The sequence below is a fragment of the Elaeis guineensis genome, chromosome 8, assembly GCF_000442705.2.
Source record: "Elaeis guineensis isolate ETL-2024a chromosome 8, EG11, whole genome shotgun sequence".
NCBI classification, from domain to species: Eukaryota; Viridiplantae; Streptophyta; class Magnoliopsida; order Arecales; family Arecaceae; genus Elaeis; species Elaeis guineensis.
Window position 1 is genome coordinate 4,684,114 of NC_026000.2, and position 15,095 is coordinate 4,699,208.

At 37.0% G+C, this 15,095-nt stretch overlaps 1 protein-coding gene across 11 annotated transcripts in view; it reads right to left on the reverse strand.

Annotated features, from left to right (window-relative positions):
* Positions 1-14,304, reverse strand: part of LOC105050682 (histone-lysine N-methyltransferase TRX1) — a 38,397-nt gene extending 24,093 nt beyond the window's left edge. For all 11 annotated transcript variants that reach the window (XM_029266256.2, XM_073261678.1, XM_019852368.3 and 8 more), the window contains exons 1-19: positions 13,475-14,304; positions 13,289-13,340; positions 13,107-13,181; positions 12,658-12,877; positions 10,649-10,772; positions 10,239-10,343; positions 7,526-7,728; positions 7,323-7,415; positions 7,062-7,159; positions 3,535-3,696; positions 2,581-2,706; positions 2,289-2,336; positions 2,085-2,202; positions 1,943-2,008; positions 1,791-1,852; positions 1,547-1,603; positions 1,312-1,380; positions 984-1,176; positions 413-688 (exon numbers count right to left, since the gene is read on the reverse strand). In XM_029266256.2, coding sequence (XP_029122089.1) covers positions 413-688; positions 984-1,176; positions 1,312-1,380; positions 1,547-1,603; positions 1,791-1,852; positions 1,943-2,008; positions 2,085-2,202; positions 2,289-2,336; positions 2,581-2,706; positions 3,535-3,696; positions 7,062-7,159; positions 7,323-7,415; positions 7,526-7,728; positions 10,239-10,343; positions 10,649-10,772; positions 12,658-12,877; positions 13,107-13,181; positions 13,289-13,340; positions 13,475-14,118 — 2,791 coding nt within the window. In that variant the 5' untranslated portion in view covers positions 14,119-14,304. The remainder of the gene's footprint in view (positions 1-412; positions 689-983; positions 1,177-1,311; positions 1,381-1,546; positions 1,604-1,790; positions 1,853-1,942; positions 2,009-2,084; positions 2,203-2,288; positions 2,337-2,580; positions 2,707-3,534; positions 3,697-7,061; positions 7,160-7,322; positions 7,416-7,525; positions 7,729-10,238; positions 10,344-10,648; positions 10,773-12,657; positions 12,878-13,106; positions 13,182-13,288; positions 13,341-13,474) is intronic.
* Between the last annotated feature and the right edge of the window lie 791 nt (positions 14,305-15,095).

The following is a 15,095-nucleotide window of genomic DNA, read 5'->3' on the forward strand; positions in this document are numbered from 1 at the left end:
GCCAATTTTTTTTTTAAAAAAAAAAGGCTTGATTTCTTGCAATTACATAAGTAGGGCTAAATATCATCTGTATAGACTTAAATATTAATTTATAGGATAATATTTAGTTTGCCACAAAGCATAACTCTCTTTCTTCATGGTAGCATTTGGGACTGCATTCTGGCCCTTCAATATAAAACAACGATTATTATCAAGGTTCCTCGTTCTACATGTACTATTCTAGATCCCCCTAGTGGAAAATTCACAGCAATATCACTTGTGGTGGTTATTTTCTTCTTTTGTATTCTAAGGCCCCAGACCTTGCATGTTGCCAATGTTCTAGCATGTAAAGCAACAAAGTTTGGAATCTAAGTGACTACACATACTTAAAGTTATCAAAATATTAGTTACTTCTTAAAATGAAATGACTTACCAAAAGCTAGTCTCTTTCTAAATGTCCCCTTCATATTTTTGTACTTCTCAGCCATGGAAGATATGTTTCCCTCACGATGAGAGGTTCCCAGTTTTGGAGCATCAAACAAACAGGTTGTTTGGAAAGATTCATCACTAGTAGGACCACACCCAAGTCCATTTTGACGATAACCACTGACCAGATAAGGCTTGTTCTCAATAAACAACCGTTTTACAGATGCAGCAGCCAGAACCTGGGGTTGTTTCTGTCCCCTTCTCCAAGAGAAATTATAAGGCTCTGTTCAGAAAGAGAATATCATTATTCAAATCTAAATTAGGTGCTAGAATATAAAGAAAAAGAAGGTATCATTCATAGTCATGTGTAAATAACAAATGACAAAAAGCACGTCAGAAAGGAACCCCAAGCATGTCAGTCATATATTCTCCTTCTGCAGACTATCACCAGAAAAATGAAAATGCTACATGTGATAAAGGAAAAGCAAATATATTTTCTCTACAGATGATTCCCTTTACTTACACAACACAGGCAGTGATTAGAAAAAACATAAAATAAAATGGATACAGATACATACCACTTCTTGCACAACCAGATGGGTTAGATGCAGGGACATAGCTGGAATCAAATTGAGCTGGTAGTGCAAGGCTATCATCAGCAGGCGGACGCTCATTAGATGGCTGCCTATGCTTCTTACAGAAGGAAAGTAGGCGAATACACTGATCATCATCCTCAAGTGACATGAGATGTATTTTGTCCTCATCTTCCAGCTGCAAGTCCAAACGAAACAAGAATGGCAAGAGTACATATAAAATATGGTCCAATGGAAGAACAAAAGCACTGATATAAAGGGAATAATGATGCCTAATTCAGAAGGTGAAGATGCCAGAAAAAAGGTAGCATACCTCAACGCAAAGACCAGCAGCACGTGCACAAAGCGGATGATATGCCACACAGCATGTATTGTGAGAACACTGTCAAGAAACTTAACTTTCAGATACAATCCTGCTTATATATCATGAAATTTGATGAAATGTCCATCATAATAAAGATATCCAATATGAAAAACTGCAATTTGGAAATTGAAAGAAAACAAATTTTCCATGTTGTGCAGACCAAAAGAAAAACTTTATACAAAACCTGAATGCAAGCCCCATAAGAAACGCCACAAATGCTGCATAATAGCTTCCACCGGTCCTGGCCACATCATTTTATGGAAGGATTTAACATGTTTGTTTTGTTCAAAAATGGCTAGTAAGATACTGATGTCCACGTGCATAAGTTCATGAGCAGATAACAAAGCAATGAAATGGTAAGATAGTAAGACCTTTAAAAGGAAAAGAAAAGATGATGAGAATGCATTATCAAAAATTAATATGAGTACCTTATTAATTCTGCTTATCCCATCTATAGGCTCCATTCTCTTTACATCCAACAGGCAAGTTTCTGCAGATGGATTAAGTTAAAGAACAAAAAGCAAATGTATCGCTTTCAGTATTACCACTTCAAGATTCAGGTAAAGGATCTCCTACAAACCAGGAATCCACATCGCGCACGTCAGATGAGCCCAGCGTCCATCAGTTGTAGGTTTAATTGCACCACCTAACACAGTTGCAGTACATTGATCTAGCAGTGTCCCATATATGTCTCGTGAATAACAAAATAAGTAGGCAAGTACCAATAACAGGACAGAGGCAGCATCTTGGAGGAAATTTGGGTGCACCAGGCCGACATAAATTGCAGAGCCAAAGCACACCATCTAACGGTTCCAGTTCACCATAGCATCTCGCATGAACCTGAAACAGGTATTGACTTGTAAACTTTGAAAAATAAGGTTAACAAGAAAAAAAAAAAACTTCATACTGTCAGACAAAATACTTACCATCATACGGCATTTATCACACTGCAGGAACAGATTGTCCTCGTACTCCTGAAAGTGCAAACCAAGGTTGGCACAATTTCATCTCAGCTACTTACATGCAAAAATATATTTTATAAACATTTATCAACCATTGATACATTATTTGAAAGCTGTTAATAAAAAGGTCTAAGAGAATTTTAAATTCAATAAAATACTTACAGAAGGTAGAAAAAGTGATCCTGGTACTTATCTCAAACAAATATGATAAAAATAATGCAGCTATTAAGGGAAGAGCAAATTTGTAGTACTTCACCTCATCCATGTCACAAACAATGCACCTGTCAAGATCTTTCCAGTTAACACGAACAGGTCTATAACCGGCAGGTACATCCCCACTGCTTTCAAAGTACTTCGAGCACAATCTAGAATTTGGCAATTCCTAACAAGCAATGAGGCTTTTTCAGAAATCAGATAAACACATTGTACTCTGAAAGCTCCCCTTCCCCTCTTTTTCCTATTTGGGTGTTAACAATTCCTTGATCATAAAACATTCGCAAGAGCATTTCAAGGCAATATGTTTACACTTACATAATTTTAAAAAACAACAGCACAGGACAAATAGTGCAAGACCAATAACAGTAGCTTTAGTTCCGATCTAATAGGGGCATAGCCAATAATAAATAAACTCATAGCCAACAAATAATTTTCAACTTCTCCAAAACAAAACTTAGCAGTCAGAGAATTTTTGCAATTGGTCAAAAGTCCTGCTGAGGCAATTTAGATAAGAACTGATGATTTTTCATCAAAGCCCACATTGATAACTGATTTGAAGACAACCCTAACAGAACCTGATCCGTGTGTCTAATAAGAGAGAAGCACTTGGTAACATAACTTTTTGACTACAAGCCCTCTAGTCATCTATTAAACTTTCAAAAAGCAAAGTTATCCATAGTGATAGATCCCCTGGAATAAACATAATATAATCGTACCCATACAAAAAAAATAAACAAAAGAAAAAAGAAAAAGATTAAGACATAAAATTGTCATGCATAAATTAAACAAAATGGTGAATTAACAAAGAACTGAAAATTTTCTATCTAATCAGACATCATACTAACTAATCCAAGAGGTACACTGATACTATGAACAGACTTTTTTTTTTTTTGTTAGAGATGGACAGAAAATAAGGAGAGCATAATTGATGATCATGCATGACAGAAAATTAATAATGTAAATTTTTGATTGGGTTGCATAATAACAACAAAACCTGAATGAGCTGGGATATTTGCGGGTTTGAGAAACCAAACATGTAAGAACCGGACTTTTGAAATTCACTTCCCTCCACTTCAGCATTAAAACCATCACAGTGCTTATTCCTTATTCTGCTATAAATTTCCTTCCAACAAGCAGTAGGAGTAGGTCCATCAATCTGACAAGAAGAAAGAATAAAAATTAAGAAAATGCAAAGTAGTCAACAAAAGATCCCAATTGAGTTGCAAGAATCAATGAAATAATATAAAGCAGAAGTTTTCTCTAGTATATAACAAACTTATCATGTTCAAGATGGTAAACACTAATGTTGTGTTACACAGAAATCCATGTTCTGTAAGTTCATGCCCTCCATTCTCGGTATTGTTGATATGCGCCAGAAATATATTTACATGTTGTATTGGTCATACATCATTTTATTACTGTTTGGATGAACTCTAGAGCTCAGGTAAAATCAGGCATGGGGGTTAGCTATCTGATATTGTTTTTAATATATATATACACACACAGAGAGACACACACACACATATATATATAAGCAAAGTAAGTATTTCCACAGGTGGCTGAAGGAGTATAAATAAGGATAGACTATCTGGAGATTCCACACATAGATCTGTTGCTGCCCATCTTCTGCAGGATCTGTCACATCATCAGCACTCCACTTATCACTATTAGTGATGATGCTATCTACATTAAGGCAAGATCATACCGATGCTGAGAAAGAACAATATCTGCAGCAAGTTATCATCAATGTACAACTAACATTTTTCTTGAAATTGCCATCTGCAACAAGACCAAACTTGAATATTGAGTTGTCAACCAGACCTAAATTGCATTTGGTGTCTGGTAGCACTAGAAAGACCACAATACATATTGGCGTACAGAACAAGCAATGGTCCATCAAGATAAAATCAATGGTCTGCACATCCCCTTAAAAAGTGTCTCATCATTCAAATATTGTCACAACACACTGCAACGCCAGGAAAAAATCACTACCATTTGACAATTTGGAGGGGCAGAAATGCAGAGAATATAATAAAAGTCTCAGAAATAATTCAGATTATAAACAAAAGAAATAATAAATAATAAAATTTATTAAAAATTCACAAAAGTTACTTGTCAATAGCATGTCACTGATAAGCTCGTCGATTAACATAACTTGTCAATAAACATAGACTTGTCAATAACTTGCCAACATATGCAGAAGTGGTTTATGAAAAATTAACTTCAAGTCTATCTCAAAGATAAACAGGACTCAAGGGATAAGCTGCAATGATTATAATTGGACAGGAGCTCTCAACTAACAATGCAAATTAGGCTACCTTCAAGAAGGTAGCACATGATGCATGCACAAATTTAGATGCCCTCATAATCCATATTTACATGCTCTTTAATTATCTGTTCTAACTGTTCAAAATCAAAATTGTAATGCTTCTAATTTTGGCCCATTTTATCCGAAATCATCCAAATTAAAAGCAATAAGAATATGTGTCAAGCTTAGGTTGGCTAAAAACTTGATCCGAAACCAAAATACTAAACTTTGGTCATGTATTGCTAATGACATCACCTTGAATATTGGTCATTGTCAAGTCCACATGATTAAAGATAAATACATCCTAAGTGCTACTATTAGGAACTCCTAAAATAATGTGCACGTCTTGAAGCATAGTCTCATGCAGACTTCACTGAAACAACCTAGATTGAGGCCCTGCCCATTTGTTTTTCTTCTTTTCAGGAAATCAAGATGCTGTTTATTCTGATTGATCACTCAGCTAGCTGTCCACTAAAAATTGATGATTTGTCTTGTATTAACTAAATGTCTATTAAGTATTAACAACCTTTTGGTGCCTTCATATTTTCATAAGATGGCCTTTTTAACAACTCTAGAGAAAACTTTTATTCATATAATGACAGGATTTCAATGGGAATCAGAATTAAGAACAAATTTGTCAAACTCAACCTCACTTGTTACACTTTTGTCATTTCAGTTATCCATCCATATTCTATTTCATGTGCATGGGTGGGTGCTAGGTCAGTAACATCTTATACAAATCCTTGAAAGACATCCTATAAAAAGAATGAGATCACTCTAGCATTAAGAAAGCACAAATATTATTCTAAAAGAAGAAGATGATGATGATGATGGACTTTCAATAGGTTATCTTTATATTTTCTTCATGACAAAAGGTTTTCCCAAAATACTACCAACAACATGACCCTTGATGAGAGAAACCAAAAGAGACTATGAGAATGTAACCAAAGAATGTGTTGGACCATTTTGCATTGTTGATGACAGTAAAGATGACTAGAAATCTAAGCAGGAAAATTTTGTATTCAAGAAGGACCCTGTTGGTGCCAAATTATGGACAAAGCCTTAAAAGCCAGTAAAGTGTCTCCAGAGTTATTTGTATACTATATTTTTGTTGATGCTAATGAAATTATGTATATCAAAAATGCTTAAATGGATTATAAGATTGATATGCCACCCAAAACACAGGTGCCGTTGAACTTTATGGTTAAACTAACAATGGCAAAATAATATTCTCCCAACATCTTAAGTATATGTCACTTTTAGATGCTTATGGATAACCAGAAAGAAGCACAGGAGAGGACATCAAACTGTAGTACTATCAGAAAATAGTATCTAATTGATATGTGCACATCCATTTACGCCAATGCTCAAGTTTCAACCTAAGTAGGATGTTGTCTCATTGTGTATTCTTTAAAACGAACCACAACCATCAACAATCATGAGCCTCTCTACAGCCTTCCATTGATCTATCATCCCACCATGCACTTGAACATCCTAACATGCTGATAGAAGCTCAATCTGATTGGAGAAAACGATGGAAAGAGTAAATAAAGCTGTCCCAGAAAATGGTTCTCGGCCTTGGTTGGTTACAAGAAAGAATATTGACCTGACTGCAGATAAGCTTGTGCTTTCAAGAATATGTTGTATCATTCTCCTAGAAGGTCTAAGGTGTGCATACTATTTAGGGGCTCAGGTGATGGGCCAATACCAGTAAATTATAAAAATCAGACATAAACAAATTGGCAATGTGATTACATTTTGGAGACCATAGAGATTATTAATCATCCAACATTTTAAGGTTCTTACTTTTCTCTTCATGCATGGTTAGCAAGTACTTTAGCCCCAGTTAAGAAATACACCTGACACCCCTTTTAAGTTCAACATCTACAATGGCTAATGCAGTGTCAAAAAGATGAGAATTTTTCCACTGGCTTTGCAACACAATTTTGAAAAGCATTTTACAGAACATTGGACGGCAACAACATTTAAAGCTTATGCATTTGATCTTGAAATTTATTAAAAAAGCTCAAAAGACTACATACTATAGATAACTCCATTTACTTCAAGTTTCAAGGAACAAGGTACAAAGATATGATAGGTATTTTCTGATGCTATAAGTGCAATAACAGACTAACTGAATTCACAATAACATATTATAATTTTTTGAAGGAACAAAATGGAATCCCAGTTGCACAGATTATGAATATGCTAACCTGCTCTCCATCATCTGCTGTTACTCTAAATAAAGGTCGGGATTTCAACTTGGGATTCCTCAGAACTTCCATCTTATATGATGTTACTATACTCGGATCTGCACTAGAAGAAGAAGAAGAAGAAGACATCAATATGCCCAACTTTCCAGACAATTATCATCAATAGGAAAGGCCAAGACTGTCAACTTTGAAACAAAAGATGGTTGTGCCTGAATGCTTGACACCATTAGAATTATAATAGTTCAAAATGACAAATATTACCTTTTATTGACATAAACTTCCTAAAGGCAGTATATCCCACTGGCCAGATATGCTGCTTGTTATGGAAATACTCTGAATTACATATAATTTTTCCTGAAAAGCAACCACAAGAAAAATACAAAAGTTGAGTATATCAGTTCAAATTACCATAGCACCTATGCTGTATTTAATCTATCATAGGAAGCACTAAGCATTTAAAGCACCTAATCTAGTTACACGAAGGTTCCCAATTTCAATTGGAGAAATGTTGTTGTGTTCATCTGCATATGTTGTTTCATCTCCTGATAGATCTTCACATGAGTCAGTTTCTTCTTCATTCTCTTCGGAAGCACCATCACATTCATCAGCCCCAATGCTTTTTTGCAGCAGCAGCATGGTCTTTGGAAGCTCCTGCTTGCTCAGATACCTATCAAGATCACCATGTACTTAAATATGGAAAATGATAATGGTAGCCACCTGATTCAGAACTAGAGCAAGTAAACTTTCAAATTCATAAAGCAAACTTATACAAAGAACAAAGGATAAAAACATAAAATGCAGGAGTTGAGTTATCATGGAATGCATATCCAAAGCCAAGCAAAAGCACTAGTGCTTCTGGAAGCTGAGGAAAGGCATCATGTGGAACACAGAGTCCTGGTTAACACACGGCATACCCTACAATTCAGGTAGATTTCCTTCACGGACTTTGTGAGAAATAAACACTCTGGTGACACTTAAAATTGGAATGCCATTAGTTGCATTAACCATTATGAATAAGAATATTATGCAAAATATATAACTGTTGATCATTGTATTTTCATTATAGTATAAAATAGAATATTTCACCTTCTCAGGCACAGCCAAACTGATTTAAAAAGCACCTAACAATATCCAAAGAACAAATCAATTTTATGCTATGAAGAGTCACAACTTAGGCTTCTTTGTCATCCAAAGATTAAATTAAAAAAAATTGAAGAAATGAATTAGTTTTGCACAAGGACGAGAACATGAGAGCACCAGGGAAATTTAATTTCGCTGGTGCTAATAAAGAAGGGAAGCCCCAACACACACCAGTAAAATAAAAATGTAAGAGGTAGTAGATAAGGTTGAGCAAGTTTGCATGAGGGATCCTCATGTAACCATTGTTTTAATCCAGATCCAATCCAACCAAATGGAAGGTCATCAAAGACTGCCCAACCAAGACCAGAATGCAACTAAATTTTCACAACCTAACCAACTGATCTAACCTGAAAAGTCTAACCTAATGATAACAAAGAATAATGACTTGTAACATTCATAATAACATGACTACAAACACCCTAGTTTTGATCAAACTAACATGACTGCACTTGACCAAACAATCAAACCAACCTGACTAGAAAGTCATAGTAAATTGACACAGACATGCCCATAATGGCTATTACGGACCTGTCATGAACTTGTAATAACCAAGCACAGACTGGGCTCAATTACAACTATGTCAGATCAGGGTTCAGGTTTGGGCCAAATATTGCCACCACCACTTTTAGGGACTGCTTTAAGCCCTCACTTTTTCACATTAATCTTTCACACAATGCACAGGGAGATGAACATATTTCTAGAAGGAATGAAAGATCAAGAAGGTCAATGTCTCCTAGATATTGCATGCCACTATGGTTTTGAAATAAATCTAACAATAGCAACAATTGAGAAAGCTGATCACAGTTGACTAGCATAGAGAATACATAAAAATTGCTGCAGCAAATCTGCAATTATGGACAGGAGTACCAATAGGCCAGAAGATCTAGCATGGAAAACGAATACAACATAAGATGCACAATGAAACAAGGACATACACCAGCAAATGATTTTTTTCATAAAGCTGATACAATAATCTTACAAACCACAAATGCATCCAGCTAATCAATAAACCATATTAGTTTGCCTTGTAATCATCTTTTTTCTCATTAAGCCTCTTTGGTCATATTAAAGATTTCCTGTTATTTTATAGCATTGTAGTTCTTCAGATGCATTTGGAAGGATGACAGACCTACATCGATGGATATTCATCACCGACATACATAAAATGAAACAAAAACTAAATAAAAGATGTAACAAGATATAGAATGCAGAAAATGTTAAATGGGAACATGCATAACACGCTCAAAAAAAAAAATAACAGAAGAACACAAGTAGCTTGAAAGCCCAATCCTTCATGATGTTAAGTTGTTAACAACATGAGGCAGGGGACGACAAGAAGAGACAACCACAAGTTCAAGCCTAGTGTAGGCAGGAAACAATGCAAAACAGAAGCAGCATATAATATTTGAAGCATGATAACTCAGTCATGAACTTGTTCGCTTGAAAATGAGAAGGCCTGTCATCAGAGCTTTGAACACATCCAACCAGAACTGGGTTGCTGTCCAGGTGATACTGTTTAAAAAAGTAATTTCTCCTAGATATGAAGTGCTCAATCTCAATCTCAATAAGCAGTCATTCATAAGAATCATTTATCATCATATCAGAAATACTGTGTAGCCTTATTTTCACTGACATACTAGACATCATACAGGATAGTAATTGCAGACAAATAATAATTAAAAACCAATTGTTTGAAGAATAACGACACAGAAGATTTTATGTGGGCTTGAAAGTTTTCAAAGGACATGCTGAAAGGGAATCAACAGATGTAACTTCACATGATCTGCTCTTGATCCCCAAAATAAAAGTTAGCCATATGTTCACTTAAGAAAGTGGTAAACAAATTGCAAAGTTCAATGCCAAAAGCAGAAGAATAAAATTAGAACCACACTGAATGTTGGCTTAAATTATATCCATATTGCAATTTCTGCATATAATAATCTAATTCAAAAACAAATGGGCATATAATTTTCATAACAAGCAGATAAGTTTTTTTTTTGGGAGTGAGAATAGTTCCATTTATGAACAAATACCTACATTTTTGCTTCATCTAGACTTCGATGGAAACGTGCTTGCTTGCACTTCAGATGCAAAGAAGAGAGCAGCCCATTAAGAAATGGGATAGCATTTTTCAATTTGATCCTGAATAATTCAAAGAAAAGGTTATTGCAAGACAATTAAGAACAAATAAACATGCAAAGCTCTAGAACAACACATCATGCCACAAGACTCTAATGCGCTGGGATAACCAAGTTTTTAGGGTTAGCTGGGTTTGATTCAAGACCTTAATGTTCCAAATGTCAAATGGAACTGAAGGATCAAGCACACATTCTGGCATCAAAAAAGGATACAATGACTTAAGTTTGAATTAATTAACTTAAAAGTCCTACCAAATGAAACTACAGGATCAAACCAAGGCTTTGCCCTAGAAAAGAAAGGCATTGTACCTTGCAAAATCATGCGTTCCAAAAAACTGTACAAGAACAGATTTATCCACCCTAACTGGCTTCAATCCTTGACTTGCACCAACATTTGATTCATTCACAACAACTGCAGGCCACATAGCATGCCCTGTTGAAGAAAATGACAGTGGGATACAATTGTCAAAGTAAAAGAAAATGTTTACCAGCTCCTAAGTCCAAGAAAATGTGAGCGGAAACATAAAAAGTCATGTAAACAAGCAAGCTGGTACTGCATGCATACAGAGTCGAAAATAAAAGTAACATAATCAACAGACTGAAATAATATAACATGCAACACATTATTTGCTATTTATTTTGAAATCTTACTAATCTATCATATTATTTACTTATTTATATCAAAATCTTACTAATCTAACAACAATGGCATACATTGAGTTTTAGTAGTAAAGTTCAAGATCTCACAATATTTTCTCAATAATCAAAAAGAACACAAGAATCCAACCAGATCTTTGATAAGAATACAAGTATGGAACAAGAGATACATTTGATTATCATTGGTAGAAGTTTCCAAGTTAACGATCACAAACGTTATTCTTACTTGGCATACAAAGTAGAAAAGGTTGAATTCTGCAACGGCATGAACCAATACCTTGGCAAATTTTCCAATTATAATACGCTTAAGTCTTTTATGTAAGAGCAAGTTCTGAAACCTCCCCTATTTTAGGTGAGCTGAGTAGTGGCCCAATGCTTATACACTCATACCCCTCCTCCAATGGAGGAAGTTTTGGTTCAAACTTACAAGTCTTCCACAGGTCTTGACTGGGTATCCCATTAGCTGGGCTTTCCCCCCTTTTTCTCCTCACAATAGTAGTAGTAGTGGTAAAAATAATAATAACAATATCAATTACAATGGCAATAACAGTGGAATGTTGTACCAGCCCAAACCATCCATTCGGGGCCAACCGAGATGTACCAAGGGCAGATTGCCACAATTCCACCCCTTGGCTAAAGAAATCTAGTGAAACAAGGGAAAGAGATAAAGAGAGAGAGAAAGAGAAAGAGAGGGGGGGGGGGGCAGGGGTGGAAGGTTGAGAGGAGGGCCGGGCAGGACCAGAACCTTCCATTCCCCTTCCAACCCTTCTCAACCCTCCTCTCGATCTCTCTCTCTCCACCCCTCTCGCTCTCTCTCCCTTCCTTCCTCCCTCTCCCTCTCTCTCAGTTTTCCTTTGACAGTGCATGCCGGAATGCCACAACATGGTATTGTACCGTACGTACCACCAACCAACCATATGGGTGCCAGTACTGGTACCACATGCCATCAATAATGATATTTTGTTTAAAATATAATTACAGAATTGTATTAGTATTTGAAAAAGAAAGTATGACTGATTGGATTGAAACATCAAAATTAAATATGGACAATATGGAAGCAAGCCTTCCAATTTTAGTTGAGGTGTAGATGCAATATAAGGCAATATGGCAAGACAGGTAAGTAGGAACAAGCATCAACTCAATTTTTGGCATATAAAACTGATTAACCGATCCAAATCTAATTTTGACACAAAAAATCCCTAGATAAGGTTGCGAAATAAAAATTACTCTAAAACCATATGTAAAGTATATGTGAGAGAAAAGCTTATTGGAGAATGAATTTAAAAATATGGGATATCTAAAACTTCAAAAACATTAGCGCAAGCACAAAAAAAGTGTAATTAGAAACTTGAGTCCACTTCAAGCCAAAGAGTTCACTTAATGAGAAAACAAAAGCCAAGATGTTAATATAGTATGCCTCTCTTAGCCCCCTAGAATCAGATAGCATCTAATAGTAAACAATCTTCTTTGGGCATCAAAAGGTTTCCCTTGCTCATTCACATTCACATAAAAGTGAGAGTGCATACAAGTGCATAGATGCAACTAAAGAATGCGCTAAATGTATGACATTGCATATATCAAATACGTATGCACAATATTGTCTAGAAAAACTAAAGAATAAAAGTACTGGCCTAGACACTACCTCCAATTGAGAAAAATACCTGTAAGTTTTGCCCATACAAGATCCCCAGGTTCAAGATCTTGGCAGTCATGGAAACTAACAGCCAGTCCCAGCAATTCATTGTAATTGAGCGCTTTCTTCTCCATGTTGTGAACACCACACTTCAAATTCAATTTTTGCATTTCCTCACAAGAAATTTGAAACTTTATCTTCTCTTTCGATAGAATCAGATATTCAACATCATCATCATCATATTCAACCTATAATATGTTGAGCATGAATCAAAAAAAAAAAAAACAAAACAACAAAAACAAAAACGTGACAAAAAGGCCTGCATTGACATCTAGGACGGCTGGCTACAACTTTAACCAGCTGTTGAATGCAAAGAAAAGGGGCGAGGGAGTATGAGTAAAGCTATAAAACCATCCCATTCTGTTTCTGAGAGAGAGAACATATCTATCACAGTAAATACAATATGAGAAACCATACACGATGCTGCTTGGTCGTTGAATTGTACCCAGTCACGGAACCCCGATACCAGTCATCATCCATCGGCCAGAAAACCTGCAATTTTGGTCCACTAGTTCTGGTTTAAACAATCAATTTGTGAATTGGGATCATAAAAAGGACCTTTAGTCGCCTCCAGCAATATTCCATAAGGATTCACTTGCCTTACATGCCAATCCAACGAATGTCTGTGGATCCGCACCTTCAAAATCCAACCTGCATCCAAGGGAAAAAAGATTTTTTTTGTTTCTTTAGCTTTTAAAAGCTATTACAGATTGTTTCATACATATCAAACATTAATTAACGAGCAAGATAGATTGCAGCACGATGGGGATAGCAGAAATACTCACTCGACCCATCTCTTCCCCTTGCCCGGGCCAGAAAGATCCTTTGGAGCGTCACGAACTCTCTTCTTGGTCTTGGCAACGTCGGTCTTATTAAACCCTCCGGTTCCTCTTAACCTAGGCCCTGAAACTCCACTCAGCGAACCAGACCCATCTCCCAGCCGAAGCAGCTCGTACTTCATCAAACTCCTCTTCTTGGCATTTTTCCCTTCCCCGACCAAATCGGCCTCAAGATCCAGCCGATCACCGTCTCCACGTTCCATCTCCTTCCCCCCCCAATTCCCGGCAGGATCCGGCCGCGACTCGAGACGCTGGGCCAAAGAATCGAAGGACGACTGCCCGTCCACGGCCGGTCGAGGCTTCTTGACCCTTCTGTGGTACACAAGAATGGGTTTTCCGGCATTGCTCCTCTGGAAGTCGGCCCTATCAAGATCGAGGGGCTTCTTCCGGTCCTCCTCTTCGCCTCTTCCTCCTTCCTCCTCCCCTTCCTCCACGAGCTTCCGGGCCTTGACCTTCTTGGACATTACGTTGGAGGATCCGCTAGGGTTGATGCAGGGAGTGGCGGAGTAGACGTGGCCGAGGGGGAGATACCGCACCGGGTGGTCGACCTCCTCCTCCTCGTGGATGAACGATTCCATGGCCAGCGCCATTGGAATCGGAGGGAGAGAACAAGGGAGCTAGGGTTTGGGGGAGGGGGGCGCTAGGGTTTTCTGGCGGAGGACGGGATTCTTGGAGGGAGGTGTATTTTTTCCCCCGAAAAAAATCGCCGTTTTCCCGCCCCGTCTGTGATTTGGCGAGTAGCCCTCGCTTTTGAGTCCGGGGAATTTATAGGCGGCGATGTCGGTGTGCTGCTCCAAGAAGCCATAAGCCATCTAGCAAAAGTAATAATAGTAAATAAAAATAAAAATTAAAAAAAGGGAATTCAGATGCACTGCATTGTAGAGATGTAATATGTCTGCACATTTCCATTGTTTCTGCACCATGCATTGTTTTTTGCTTTGTCCCAAACAGCACTATAAATGAAATGAGGTTGGATTTGGATGAAAGGAAGGGTGGGACAGTGTGGTCTGTGAGACACATTTGGGTGAATGATGTTTGTATTCAAACATTAAACATGCATATCATGGATATGTATCTGAATGCGCATACCACATATTGGATGATGGATGAAGTTAGAAAGGAGTTAATCCTTGATGGCTGGCATTGATGGATGACATTCATGAATCTAAAATTTTCATACAGACTAGAAACAGCAAGCTAGCGCTATATTGCACCGTCATATGGATATAAGCAGTAAATCCTTGATTGATAGTATCAAGGATGTTATTCATGGAACTTGCTGTCTGATGGAAGACCCAGTGTCTAAAAGTTGGATGGAAGTATGGAGAGGAGTGAGCAACTTTAGCAATAGTGGAGAGGGAAGATGTTTATTTCAAGATTCCAATGGACTACACTGACAAAGCACCTTGAATTCCTAGGAAGTGCATGGCACCGTTGGTTGATTGTTTTATTTTGTCATTAAACAGATTTTAATTAGAAGAAGGGTTATGCATTGCTAACAAAGAGTATCTTGAATACATGGATTGGGTTATGTACTCACTCCATTAACTCTTGTTCACAAGATTGT